This window comes from Globicephala melas, chromosome 4, assembly GCF_963455315.2.
Source record: "Globicephala melas chromosome 4, mGloMel1.2, whole genome shotgun sequence".
NCBI classification, from domain to species: domain Eukaryota; kingdom Metazoa; phylum Chordata; class Mammalia; order Artiodactyla; family Delphinidae; genus Globicephala; species Globicephala melas.
The window spans coordinates 12,195,186-12,209,685 of record NC_083317.1 but is presented as its reverse complement, the minus strand read 5'-3'; the positions used below and the strand labels follow the sequence as shown (position 1 = coordinate 12,209,685).

Genomic DNA, 14,500 nt, shown 5'->3' with positions numbered 1-14,500 from the left:
TAAGAGCTGCACGCCTGAGGTTGCATCAGACAGAACCTTAATTACTCAATTTATAGTTAAAATTCCAATAACGTGATTTTCCTGTTTAGGTAATTAAAATGCCTTTTAACAAAGCCCAGAGAAAATTCTACTGAGAATAAAAGCCCTAAAACACATTTTCGGCTCTCATTCATGTTTCTTAACAATACTAATTTATCTCAAGAGTGCACCATGACAATTTCTTTACCCTCTCCAAACTGGAAATTGTTATTGACTATCATTATTTCAAGGCCAAATTTAAGACAAAGAACACAGAAGGAAGATGACTGCAGAAAAACAAAACAATGTAAAGTTAAAATAATCTGCAAAATAATTAAAAATCTAAGTTCAAAACCACTTGAACTTTTATAACAAAAGAGAAAAAAACAAGAGTGTTTCTATTTTGATGGTCTTACCCTGAAACAATATTTTTATAGTATAACTGGAATGAATATTCAAATCTATCCAATTATTCCTCAGTATTTCCAAAATGACAACTTATGACATTATTAACTCAGCAGCAGACTCAATAAAATCAAATGCATATGAAACTGTCAAAATGAAATACTCATCTTTAAAAGGGAATTATCTACTTCTCTTTTAATTAAACTGTAGTCACTATATAATAGATACGTTTAAGATCTGCTCCATAAACATTTATCTAAGTGACTCTGTAAAAACCTATCAGCACAGTCTGAGGGATACTTCCCTAGGAACAGGGTAATCAAGGAGAGATAAAGTACACTAAGTGTTTTTAAAATAGTAAGCAATTGAAAACTATATGAACTAGATATTCTACTAGTCTCTTTAACTCTCAAGAATGGTACAATCTAGTTGATCATATTACTGTCGATATTTTTTAAGAGTTCAGTTTGCAATTACAAGCGTGTAAGTTTACTCAAGTAAGTTCCAAAGCAAAGACCCAGATACTTCAAGAAAAAGCTCCACGGGGACAAATCTCACTTACAAAGTATGGTTTAAGACAGAGATCCTTTTTCTAGTCACAAAAGGTTATTAGACCTGCTCTCGGCACCATGTCCCCTGGGCTCATACGGGCTTTATTAGTAGGAAGGACACAACTGCCAGGTCCGACATTTATGTCCACTTCTCTTGACTCCAGCCCCTCTGCAGTCAAACCTATGTTTCTTTCTCACCCCTGTATTTGTCACCCTAAGCCACAGATCTGCCACAAGGGATATCATAGCTTAGAATGTAGCTGCTTCTCCAGAAATCAGGTGATAAGGACAAGAACATGAATCCTTCAGAGAAGACTTGGTGGATCTGACAGACTGGCTGGAACCATTAAGATCCATTTGGAAGACACAGTTTGGCACTGTTCTTTAGCCAGCCTTTGGCCTTAAGATACTGAAGTAATCAACGGAGATAATAAAAAGTTAAAATACTGTATGCTTACCGATTCTATGCTAATTCATATGGCCAAGAATAACAGAAAATGTGCCTTCTAATCCTGTATCACTTGCAAGTTTATAGAGACAGGATATTCAAAAGCACCATGATTTTACTTTTTTTTAAAGAAAAGGCTGTGAAGTCCACAGATGCCTATAAACCAATGCATCAAACAATAACATTTATCTTAAAGAAAAATCAATTAAAAGGCTGTTTGAGAAAAGGATTCCGCGGGCAGCTAACAAAAAATGCAAACAAATGGTACAATAGGATGCAAATAATTGTGCCAACTGACTGTCATACTAAAAAAAATGAACTTGGAAGAAATGAGACCTTAACAGAAATTATGGCCAATGAATGGTTTCTGAAATGGATAAAGCACAGGCTTATTTAGATGAAAGCTATTAGCAGCAATGGCAATCAACTTTATCTAGGGTAAAAAAAAGCTAATAAAATATTACAACTTTATGCATATTTGGAATTACTTGTAGAAACAGTTTAAAGGCAAGTTTAGATCTGAACCATAAAAAAGAAAATTTCATGAGTCCCTTATATTTTAATAATTCAGGACAGGCCAATAATCTACCATTAAATTAAGGCAGGATTTGCCAAAGTCTTATTTAAATATGCTTTGAATTATCTTTTTTTGTTTTCTACAAGGCACTAGATTACCCCAAGATAGAAGGTTGTTAATGAAGTGGAGAAAATGAAGCATGACTTTTCATCACTTCTAAAGTTGAATTCAGTGGATATTTTCTGAGAAATACAGAAATCTAGACCTCCTTAATTTTGCCTTATTCAAAGAGATTAATATTTTTGCATTCTTACCTTTTCACTGAAACACTCAAGCAAGTCTTGGACATACCCTCGCATTTCTTGCAAAAATTTATACCGTTCACCAATACCCCCAGAAGACCCTTCTAATCTTTCAATAGCCCTGGTGGAGTCCACTCGGCTTTGCAGATGTTTCTCATGCTGCTGTCGATTTGTTTTGTGCAGTTCTTTCATGGAGTCCAACCTTAAGAACAGAAAAGGATAAATATAACACATTTACATCTGAAAGTCTATGCTGTCAGGACTCTTGCAATATTTATAATAATGCATTTAGTTCCACTATTAGAATATAAAAATGCTTGGAGTGGATCTTTTCATCTGTACTGCTCTTTTCCTCAAAAAAACGGCAGTTTACAGACTTCACATAAAGTTATTTGGTGGGCTAACCAAAATCTCACTGTTTTGTTTTTCCCCCCATATCTTGACTACACTTTTTCAGAGTCCAAGAGGTGCAAATTCAGAACTGTCTTCAACAAGATCACGGAGTGGTATTTTTAAAAACTTTTCGAGGCTTCCACAGAAGTAATCCAAGAAGGTAGCAGAACAAAGTATGAAGTCATCTTCTGTTTAGCTTTTGAAGACAGGCCAGTGAATCTTCTTTGCCGATATTCTGCATCTGCTACCCCAGACTACATGTTGCCTGAGGGAACGGAAAGCTAGAGGACAGGTCTTTAAGAAGTTGATCTGCCCTACCTGTCTTTAAGCTGTTTCTTTACCAAATCAATAGTAACGGGAGTCATCTCATTACTGGGAGTTTTGAAAGGGACTGTATTATCTGTTTTTTGAGATTTGGCATCGGATGATCCGTAGGCTGTGTAACTATAAGGAATGCCATAGGATGAACCGTAAGGCATTGTCTGGTAAGTGTTCTGGTAGTACATGTTCACTTCAGTGGGCTGACTTGCTTGAACCTAGAAAAGAAATGGGATGTATATTAAAACTAGTAGCTGAAACTATGAAAAGAAAAATCCCATGCCTTTAGTGTTAAACAAACAAACAAAAAAACCACTAACAATATAAACTACACACATTTTCCAAATAGTATGTAACTAAAATAAGTAATTGCAGAGCTCCTCAAAATCAGATAAAAGTAGGGCTGGATTCATTTCTAATTCCTATGCGATTACTGGATTCATTTCTAGTAACTTTCGGGAAAACAATAACGAAGTTTAGAGTTAGGGACATTAAATTGTGTCAAAACACGAGCAACAAAAAAAATTTTATGTGGTATTTCCGCTGTACTACTTACTTCTATAAAATAAATTGTTACAACTATTGAGGAAGATATTTTTCATCTACAATAAGATTTTTGCATTCCTGAGAAATCCATCTTCTACAAAATAATTTTTAAAGTCAGAAAAAAAAGAGCTCTATAGGAAAGAAACACCTTATCTATACAGTGGTTTCCAAACTTTAGGAGCAACAGAATCGCCCAGAGGACTTGTTAAACAGATGGCAGGGCCCCACCCCCAGGGTTTCTCATTCACTAGGTCTCACTCGGGAGGGTGAGAATTTGCATTTCTAACAAGCTTCCATATGATGCTGATGCTGCCGGCTGAAGGACCAGTTAGAGAAACAGTTACCTAAGAAACCAGAAATTCTTCCATCATTTGGATGGTAAAAGGCAAAATATAATATAGTTTCTTCTAACAGCTTACTGGATACATAACTTTATATAATTTTCCCTCATTATGTTACTTGAATGAATGACAAAGGATCAGTTCAATGTGCAATATGTTTTTACTTTAACAAAATAAGCTAAAATTTTTTTTAATTTCTTTTTTTTTAATTTTTGAAGTTTAATTCTTTGGTTCTTACCTGAGGGATATTAATTCCTTTTCTTATCTGCTCCTGTTCCCATCGGCTGAGCTCTTCATCTTGTTCTCCAGTTACTAAAGCATCATCATCACTCCCCTCAATACCTATAGCCATAAGCAGCGAAGTAAATAATTCCAAAAAAACAGTGAGGGAAGAGATGCTACCATGATATTTCACAAAAATCAAGCAAAACTACTGGCATTAACTCAATCTTACTGAAGTTAAAATGTCTATTATGATCTCTCCCACATTTGATACTTCTGCTTTTGCTTGTTTTAACACACAGCATACCTTAAGCAAAAGGCAGTATCAATGTAACAATTAAAACCTCAGATGAGTTTCCTAACCTCTGGAAACCTAATGCCTCCTAAGAATGAAGAGCCAATTACATATATTTATGTATGTTACGTGCTTAGCACAATACTGGTCACACAGTGCTCAACAGACACTAGCTACCAAAATCATGCTACACTTTTCAAAAACTTCCAATAAGACACTTACACCCAAGCAAGAACAGTTCTCTACCATTAAACATAGTTAAGTAAGTATAGGTACTTTTTATCTGATTGTAGTATCAAATTATATTTAATAGCAATGAAACAGGCTTACTGTCCCATTAAATCAAGTTACCTATTTCCTCCGCAATTTTCTGCCTTTGTGATTTTTCTTTCACAGAAAAAACTATACGGCGTTTCTCATCATCGTCTTCATCGTCACTGGCATCATTCTCATCTTCTCTAACAAGGCGGCCTTTACCAGGCTCACTATCATGAGGAGTGAAATCTCCCAATTCCCGGGCCATCTGACGCTTTTTCCTTGCAGCGTGTATAAAAGCTGCATCTGGAATTTCTCCTGGAAACAAATGGTGAGGATTATAAACTATGCAATTATTAGGGAATAAAGTTTCTATTTTCTTGAAAATATGAAAGATAAGTGAATCTCATCAAGACAACCTTGTCACAGTGATGTTCTAATGTTATCTGCTGGCATCCCCGGCCCCCTTCCCAAACTGTGCCTGCAAAACAACTGATTTATTTTTAGTTTAGTGTAAATGAAAGTAAAAGTCGCTAGGGAAACTAAGAAATATGTATAATGGCAATATGTACAGGAAGGGGGGGAAGGGAAAATCCACCAAAGCAGTTTTATTTTAATGGTATATTTTTTCATTTTTAAGAAGTAAACGAAAGCAATAAAATCACATTTATTACTAAACCAGAAAACAAATAAAAACAAAAAAGGTATCTACAATCTTACACCCTAAAAAACACTATTAGATTTATAGTATATTTCTCTTGCAAATAGTTTTCAGTTGACCTGTAAGCACACTGAATATATAATTCTGTATCTAATTTTTTCTTCATATTAAAACATAAGCTTTTTCCCATGTTGTTTTGCATAAACATAATTTTTAGTGGTTTACAACATTCACTCAATAAAGCATAATCTACTACATAATCAAATTAATTGACATTTTCACCTACAGTAAAAATTAATGCCTTGCTACTCTTCAAATTGTTATTTAAACAACTATATAATATCCCATCATGTAAATGCACCTTAACTTACTAAGCCATTCCTCTCCTGCTAGACATTTTCTAAATGTTGCTCATTGCAAATAACGTTGCAATAAAAACATTATTTCCTTGGATAAATTTCTCGCTATGGAACTACAGGGTCAAAGACTAAGAACATTTGAAATCTACTGATTCATACTGTCCAACTGCTTCCCATATAGACTGTACCAATTAGAATGCTACTAGAACTATATACATAACTTTTCACAACTTTACAAACCCAGAGTAAGAATTTTATTTTTTTTAAATTTATTATTATTTTTTGGCCTACCTGCACAGCCTGTGGGATATTAGTTCCCCGACCAGGGATTGAACCCCGGCCCACAGCAGTGAAAGCACTAGGGAATTCCCACAGAATAAGTATTTTTAGATTTTATAATGAATTAAATGGTTACTCTTCATAATTTAAATTTGGCTACTAAGCAATTTATTTATTCAAAAGCTGATTAGCCAGTGAATATATCTACAAATTATTTCCATAAAAAAGTTAAAGAAAAAAAGTGTGAACATAAAACTAGCAGCAATTTTGCCTTTGGTAGCAGTTCTTAAAAATGTTAAAATCTTAATCTGAAATACATAAAAAAAGGACTTTAGTACCATTTACTTGAAGCCCTACATTTGCTTTGATAATAAAACTGCCTGTCTGAGAATGAACTTGGAAAGTTGCGAAGTTTCTCGTTTTCTTACTTTCTGTATTTGCAAAATGAAACAACCTGGCTTCAAAGAGGGATGTCATAAGAAACACCACTTTGCTAACTCCTTCCTAACGACCATCTTTACAGACAGCTCATTCTTGAGGGCTTACTTCAGTTCTAAGGAGAATTTGCAAGTACACACCTGGACGGAGAACATTCAAAGAAGATAAAGCATTTGAAAAGGCTCCGGCAGCCTTTGGCTTTTCTTCCTCCTTCTCGCTTTCCATATCCATTTCATCTTCCCCGTGTTCACTGATGATAACTCCATCTTCTTGACTGGTGTCCTTAACATGACCTGTTTTGTCCAAAGGAGGTTCGCCTACATTTTTGAAAAAAGTAATAAAATATATCTAAAACAAGATCCATAAATTAAGGAGTCACTTCTAATGCAACTATGGGCTCAATTCATTAAAGCTTGAACTATTTTAATTGTTTATAAAAAACTAAAACCACTGATGTGTGAAAATGAATAAATCACAATAAACACAATTGGGAGGTAACAACAATACAGGGGACGCAGGGATGCATGAGGCCTGCCCAATCGCTACCTTTAATTTTTTTTTTTTTTTTTTTTTTTGCGGTACGCGGGTCTCTCACTGTTGTGGCCTCTCCCGTTGTGGAGCACAGGCTCCAGACGCGCAGGCTCAGCGGCCATGGCTGACGGGGCCCAGCCACTCCGCGGCACGTGGGATCCTCCCGGACCGGGGCACGAACCCGGGTCCCCTGCATCGGCAGGCAGACTCTCAACCACTGCGCCACCAGGGAAGCTCGCTACCTTTAATTTTATCAAAATTTTACTAGTTTATCAACTAACTGTTTCTCCCTCTAAACTCTCATAGGTAACTGTTCAAACCTCTTGGAAGCATTATTTCACTTTACATGTCAGTATTTCGTTAAACTCTAAGCCCACTTGAGGCAGCTTTCTATCAAGAACAAAGATTACAGACCAGAAAAACCTCTCTGTAATGAACACTTTACGGGGTATCATCTTAGTTCACAGCCATTTGTCACCCATCATCTGAAGGGTCGAGACCCAAAAGTCACATTTACACTGTGTAAGCCCCTGACCCCATTGCCATGAATGAACGTTTAAGAGTGGATGTGTGACTAAACTTGATTTTTCTGGCAATCTGGAATTGGGACACAGAGACAAGTCAGAGACTAGGTGGCACTAAAAACCACATGCAAACTAGGAAGGGAGTTGTGGAGTAGCCGTACTTGGCCACGTGGACAGAGGAGAGAGCTCTCTAGTTCTCAGGCCATTCCCGAGGCCAGTTTCAAGACTGTTACAGTGGTTTACTTCACACCAAACGGTTTACTTTACTTATAACTAAATAGTCCTATTACACCCTTCCCAGGCAAAGCTCAGAAAATCAGTGTTTTTCACCTTGAAGTACTGAACCTGGCAATGCACACAAGAGGCACCATGAATATAATGGAAGAGTAAAACAAAAGTTCATTCTAAATATGAAAGATAAACTTCTGTTGTTTCCCTAGCATGCTCCCCTCCCTCCCCAAAACTGCTTCAAAAGTTCTTAGTTCTTCTCAAACCATATTCTACTTCCCTAAAGAAGAGTGCTGGGGATAATGACTCCCCCCACCCTTTAGCTTTACTGAGAAGATTTAGGTCATTCTGCTTTAAGGCTCTTTAGTTATTTAAATTTACCATCCTACCTCGTTAGCCACAGACTCCCTCTGAAGTGACTTCTAAGGCTATGAGATTTTAAAACTCAGTTTAATCAGATGTATAAAGATAGATATAGTCAAGAACTACCCATTTCCTTCTGCTCTCAATCTACACTACATCAATGGCTTTTATAGACAAAACAGAACTACAAGAAGGTTTACTAGATCAGATATGCCCAGATAAAGATTTCTGCAGACTTCAAAAGACTCAGTGTTTCAATAAGTTGATAAGTATTTGCTTGTGATTGAGCAAATACAAGTCCAAAACATGGCTGACAGGTGAATTTTTGTGACTTGGTCATATATTATCCTTTCAGACAGCTTTATAAAAAGAGACGCTAACTAACCTTCTCTAGGCTCCTCTTGTGCCTCAATTTCTTTGACTGCTACTTTCAGAAACTTGCTGTCACAAATATTCTCTCTACTTTGAATGATTTTTTTTTAGGTTTGCAGCTGTTTTATTTATAAGTATACATTTAACACAAGGAAATAAACACTGATATATGGAAGTATAGTTAATAGTAGTGTAGCTATGTATCATTCGGATGATTACATGATTTTAAACAACAAACTACACTGAAAAATTAATGCGATAAAATTCTTGGTCATAATATTATTAAGAATATATAAACCGAAATTATGATTGCTCCAAATTTGAAAATGGAAGTGAACTCACTTGGACAGAGTCAGAGTTTAACATAATCTGAAAGGAGGTGGGGGTCAGGCTCTCCCTCTCCTTTCTTCTGTCTACAAAGACACACAGGCTTCTCTTTAGCAAAAGAACTTCTACTTGATCCCAATTGTTTCTCTACCGTCCTTTCCTTCTCCCTCTGCCAAACTTCCCAAAGCAGCAGTGCAGACCTGCTACCCACCCCTTCCTCACCAATTTGCATGCCTCAACCCTGGCAAACAGCCTTTGATTTCTCCCATTCCAAGCTCACCAACTAACCCAAAGGCTGCAGCCACAGCTAATTCATACAGTATCACTGAGCAATTTAGTAAAAGATGTTCCTTCCTCCAAACAGGCACAGAGCTTGGCAAGTAAACTAGCCTCTTTTGCCAGATGCCCTCCTCCGGAAAAGAACACAGCAACCCTGCCAATAGCCCTTCCTCAGCCCTTACTTTTCCTGACCTTTCTGATACTATTTCACACAACTGACAGTCATCATCTTGAAACTTTCCTATCTTTTCTCCTTTGGACTTTATGATTCTTTTTCGCTCTTCAGTAAACCCTCTTCTCTATGTGTATGCTTATTACAGGTAGAAGTCTTTGGTCCTCAGGAATTTTTCCTTTATGCTACTCCCTCATCAACTCCATTTACTCTGGTTTTAATGATCACCTCAATGAGCACCATATCTAAACCTACATCTCCAAATCTTCACTGGCCATTTCCACTCAAATTCAAGTTTAAAGGTAAACTCATCATTTTAGGAATATCACAAAAGTAGACTGATACTACCCTTGTTTTCAAGTTAATGCACCTCCGCCTGTCTAAGGAGGGCTGGGGTAGGAAAAGCCCGGGATTGTGATTTGATGAATGAGAAGAGCTACAGAGCGCCATCACTTCAGAGATGACGACCTATGTAACACAGAGGCTCCACCTTTGGGGAGGACATTAATTGAGTTATTGGGTGAGTAGGAAATCCGTTATATGAAAGTAGAAGATAGAAGAGGTCACAGAAGGTGGCTTCAAAAACCTTGTACTTGCTTCAATTTCTTAACCCAACAGTAAATGGTCCTTTCTCAGTTCTCACTTTTCCTGACCTTCCTTGCTCGATTTCATCGTACACAGTTGGTTCTCAAGAGATCTGGAAAATATGAAGCAGCTTCCTAGAGTCAAAAATAATCAGTTCCCCTAAAAACCCTCCTCCCTCCTCCTCCCACCTGCATTCCCTATTTCTGTATATCATACATAATTATTATCTCAGTCACCTGGCACAAAAGCTCAAATCTGACTATTTCTTTTAAATCCAATAGCTGACTCATACTTTAGGTCTACCAATTCTTCCCTTGCAATACTTCTCAAATCATCTTTTACTAGTTCTTTACCCACACCCACAGCAAACATTTTTAACTCATCCACAATTTCCCACTGAGTCAGGAAAAGCCTCCGTCTTGCTCAGCTGAGACCTTTTTAAACCCACTACTAATGGATTAAAGCTGGCCCTTGCATTTCAACTGCTTTAAGCCTCCAATCTCTCCCTGTGCCAATCCATGCTGCATGCTAACACCAGGTTAAGATTTCAAAAGGCATTCATCATGTCGGCATCTTGCAGGCCGCTGAAACAGCAACCCTAAATCCCTTACTAGATAGTAAACATCCTTCACATTCAGTCAGCAACGTACCTTTCACCCTAAACCTCCGCTTCCTCCACAAATCGTCTACTTTGGCCTGTCAGGCATACTTGCTCTTTTCCAAAACAGCCTAGGTCACATTAATCTTTAATATCCCCATACCTCCCCTAGCCTTTGGTATTTAAATTATCAAAAAGCCGGCTTCAAATTCCACTTTATCTAGGAAGCATTCCTTCACCCACCTCTAAAAAAAAATGTAGTTAAACTTCACCGGACACTTTGCCAAATACTGAGTCCAGTTATACATTTAAGTGATGCTGTCTCCAAAATAAGATCGCAAATTTGAGATATAAGGACATACTTTTCCACATTAAGCATATAGCGGAGAACTGGGAAATAATAATTCTACCTTTAATTCCATAAAATAAAAATATTTCCCTAAAGCACTTGCAGTGAGAATAACTCATATTAGCATATGATAATGGAACCACTTTCCTAAGGACAAATAACTGCTTAAAAATTTTAACTTAGATTGTGAGAGGACATGAGAGATGTCTGTACAACGCAGGCAGGGGCCACACACTGAGGAGTCTTCATCTGTGTAGCTGATGAGGCTGCTGAATGGGAGTATTGTCAACATTAGACTTAGGGCATTCCTAAAAGTTCTCTAAGAATTAAACCAACTGTGTAAATAACACCAAAGGAATCGAAAGCTTGTCTCTACAAAATACAAGTACGGGAATTTGCACAGTACTCCTTCAAATAGGAATAAACCTGTATCTCAGGTTTAAGTGCGAAACCTCCCTTCTCTGTTCAACAGCAATTGGAACACTAGTAGGAAAATTGGGAGACAATTTAGTCATTGCAGCAGAAACATTCCTGTGGCAACAGTTCTGTCTTTTTAAAAAATGCATTTACAATGCAATTGTCTTATAATTAAACAAAAGAACTGTATCGTTACTCAATTTGTACCCCTGACAATGACAAAGTCAACTGAACAAGTTCACTATATATACCAAATCCATTCAAACCCTGTGAGAAACAGTTTCATTTTGTCATTTCAAAAGAATCATATTCGTTTGGTACTTACTGTCAGCTGATGAGTTGATTTCTGTCTTAATCTTCGATTTTTCAAGATCTTCTTTATATTCTTTCTTAAGCAATTTTACTATCTTTTTGCTATAACTTGATTTCTTCACTTTGAAAACTTCTTCACTTTCTTAAAAAAAGAAATTAAACGAAGTCTGTAGTAACCATTTTCAGACAGTGTTTTCCATTCTAACTTGCAAATTCTTCCAAATACATACTCATACACGCCAAATCATTACATAACTTGAAATTATTTCAAATCTGTAATAGGTTCTCAAAAACTGAGTCAACTTCATAGGTTAATCTGGAATAATGCCAATTTGAGACTTTTTAAAAGGCAAAACACATGTAACTGCAAAAAATTGTCCTGTGTCCTACTGTCTTCCTTGAATCATCTATTGCAGGAGGAAGAAAAAGTCATCGAAAAAGCACCTGATTATCATATGATTAAGGTATCCGAAACAAAACATCCAAAATCAAAAGGTGCTAGTTTACAGAGCTGTCAAATCCGAGTAACTCTATATTCATCACAAACTGACATACTGTTATTTCAAGACTAAGCTGAGAGCTAATCACTTTTCAAAAATAAGTTTTGATGACGTATCCATCATCCTTGATTTGAAAACTTTAAAAGTCAAACGCACTTTGCCAAATTGTCCCTGTATCATTAAAAACAAAAATGTGGCTGTACTCCTCTCAAACTTAAGATAAAAAACAACAGGAAAGCCAAAGAGAAACTGCCTATTACTGGAAACAAGAAAGCATCCCGCACCGAGATGCTTCATAACATGGACTTAACTGGGTTATATAAACACACACTCAACAATTCGGGAGGTAAAACGGTTTAAGATTTAAGGCTCATTTACGATCAGAAATCTAAATCCACTGCAGCCTGGCCCCTCACACCAGACTGGATAAACTGCCCTGAAATACCATTACACTGTCTTTCTTCATTGTCCAAATGTCAATGCGAGGAAGGCCGCACATCTGTACCCCTGTTTACTTTTATGGGTAAACTGAGGCTCCGCGATCGCAAGGGACTGGCCCCAGGTGACTCAGAACCAGAGCTTCAACTCCGGGCGTCTGTTCCCAGACCGAGTACTCCTTACACACCCGGCCTTCCCGATCAAGGATGTCTAACCAGGACGAGAACGGCAAAAGGGGTGGGCACGGTGACCTACAGAGGGCTCAGAGAACGTGCCAAGAGCAGTATGGGGACCTGACTCGAGTTCTCCCTAAAACACACCCGCCAGTTAAAAGAAGCAGGACAGGGAACACTGAATTTCCACTTGAAAAACTCAGAATGACTGATCTGAGATCCAGGAATAGGAGATGCACGGGAGGACGATGAGAAGGAGGCGGTAGTTAAGAAAAGGCTGGTGGCGGCGCGGGAACACGTCCCCAGCCAGAGCAGAAGGCCGGAGGCGGGGACAGTGTGCAGCGGGTCGGGCGGGAAGGGGCTCCGTTGCCGGGGGCTGAGGCTGGGAGCCCAGGGAATGCGGGGACTCGAGGTGGATGCGCGGGGTAGGGATGTCGGGATCTGGGAGGTCGAAGCGCGAAGGTTACCTTCGTCCTCATCCTGGAAGCTGAGCAGGCTGGCCCGGGGCACCTCTTTGTTCTCTCGTGGCCTCTTGCGCGGCTTCAGCCCGTTGCCGGGCTCCGCGCCTCCCGGGAAGCAGCCCCCGGCTTCAATCCCGGGGCCCGAGGTCAGCGCGGAAGGCGGAGGCAGCCCCGGGCCCAGCAGCGGCTCCCCCCCGGGGGCCCTGTCGCCGCCGCCGGGGCCCGGCTCTTCGCCGGTGCCCGGCGGCGGCAGCAACGGCGGCGGCTCCTGCTCCTCATCGCGTTCTCGCTCCTCCTCCTCCGAGTCATTCCGCTTACGCACGTTCACTCGCCGGGCCTTTCGGAACATTCTCGCGGCCCGCACGTCTGTCTCCCACCGGCACTCACACCGCGGCCCCGGCAGCGCAGAACTCGCGAAGGCGCACGCGCGCTCCCCCCAAGCTTCAGCCGAGTCGCGTCTTCCCTCCAGCGACAGTGCACCCCTGAGCGCGCTTGCGCTCCCGCTCTCAGTACTTGGGGAGAACTCCGCGCCTCTCGCGAGAACATCAGCTGTTTGCACTGTCCTCTGTCGGCGTGGAGGATTATCGGCATGGAACTCTGAGACTTCGGTGCTATCCGACGGGTCACAAAGAGGATCATAGAGATTAGAGGACAGAGTAAACCCTGCTGTCCCTCAGCCCAGGGAGCTGCAGTGCGCCTTCTGCACTTACGTAGTCACGCGAGGAAACCTCCCGCCAAGCGCAGGGAGGGGCAAATAGAGAAGGAGGAGGAGGGGAGGGAGGAGGGGAGGGAGGAGGGGAGGGAGGAGGGGAGGGAGGAGGGGAGGGAGGAGGGGAGGGAGGAGGGGAGGGAGGAGGGGAGGGAGGAGGGGCGGAGCCAGGTTTGGCGAGGGAAAGTGCAATCCAGCGGGTAGGATGTTACTCTCGAGACTGCATTGAGGTGTGGTATGATAATTATAACTAACTCTACTGAGTAGCACTTCGTATTTCTACAGCTTTATGGCTATCGAGCACTTTCAAAAACACTGAATCTCATTTAGGATAAAATGTTCCTTGGCCTGATATTTTAGCCACCTTCCCTCTGTTACAACGAAAGCAAAAGTGTTTTTGGTGTTTTCGAAAGAATGCCAGGTTTGCTAGCAGTTCCGAAACCTGGCTGATTTCAGAAACAAACGGAAGGAAAAATCGACTTGAGGGTTGGAAATGGTTGTGACACATTTCAGACTTGTGTCACATAGTAACAATCTTAACTGCCAAGGGCGGAACCGGGTATTTGACTTTGAAGTGGAACTCACCTGCTTTCTCATTGTGCCACCAAATGTAGGGCCTTGTCCTTCACTTATGTGCATATATGCGAATTTTCTTGTCTCAAAATTCAAAAGTGACAAGGGGCATTCATTCATATAGTGAAAAAAGCCCACCCATCTCTAGAAGCCTTCCAGTTCGCCGGCAATGTTAAAAGTTTCTTATGACCCTCCAGAGGTATTCTATGAACATAAAAGAAAAGATGTATATTTTATGAAT

General features: G+C 39.8%; 1 protein-coding gene across 2 annotated transcripts in view; it reads right to left on the bottom strand.

Annotated features, from left to right (window-relative positions):
- The window catches only part of PAXBP1 (PAX3 and PAX7 binding protein 1), a 37,101-nt gene extending 23,510 nt beyond the window's left edge, over positions 1–13,591 (bottom strand). Inside the window, exons 1-7 of one of the 2 annotated variants that reach the window (XM_030880781.3) lie at positions 12,984–13,591; positions 11,419–11,547; positions 6,489–6,665; positions 4,708–4,929; positions 4,078–4,181; positions 2,953–3,170; positions 2,254–2,443 (exon numbers count right to left, since the gene is read on the bottom strand). In XM_030880781.3, coding sequence (XP_030736641.1) covers positions 2,254–2,443; positions 2,953–3,170; positions 4,078–4,181; positions 4,708–4,929; positions 6,489–6,665; positions 11,419–11,547; positions 12,984–13,326 — 1,383 coding nt within the window. In that variant the 5' untranslated portion in view covers positions 13,327–13,591. The remainder of the gene's footprint in view (positions 1–2,253; positions 2,444–2,952; positions 3,171–4,077; positions 4,182–4,707; positions 4,930–6,488; positions 6,666–11,418; positions 11,548–12,983) is intronic. The other variant, XM_030880780.3, reaches the window with a different exon arrangement.
- Positions 13,592–14,500: the final 909 nt, after the last annotated feature.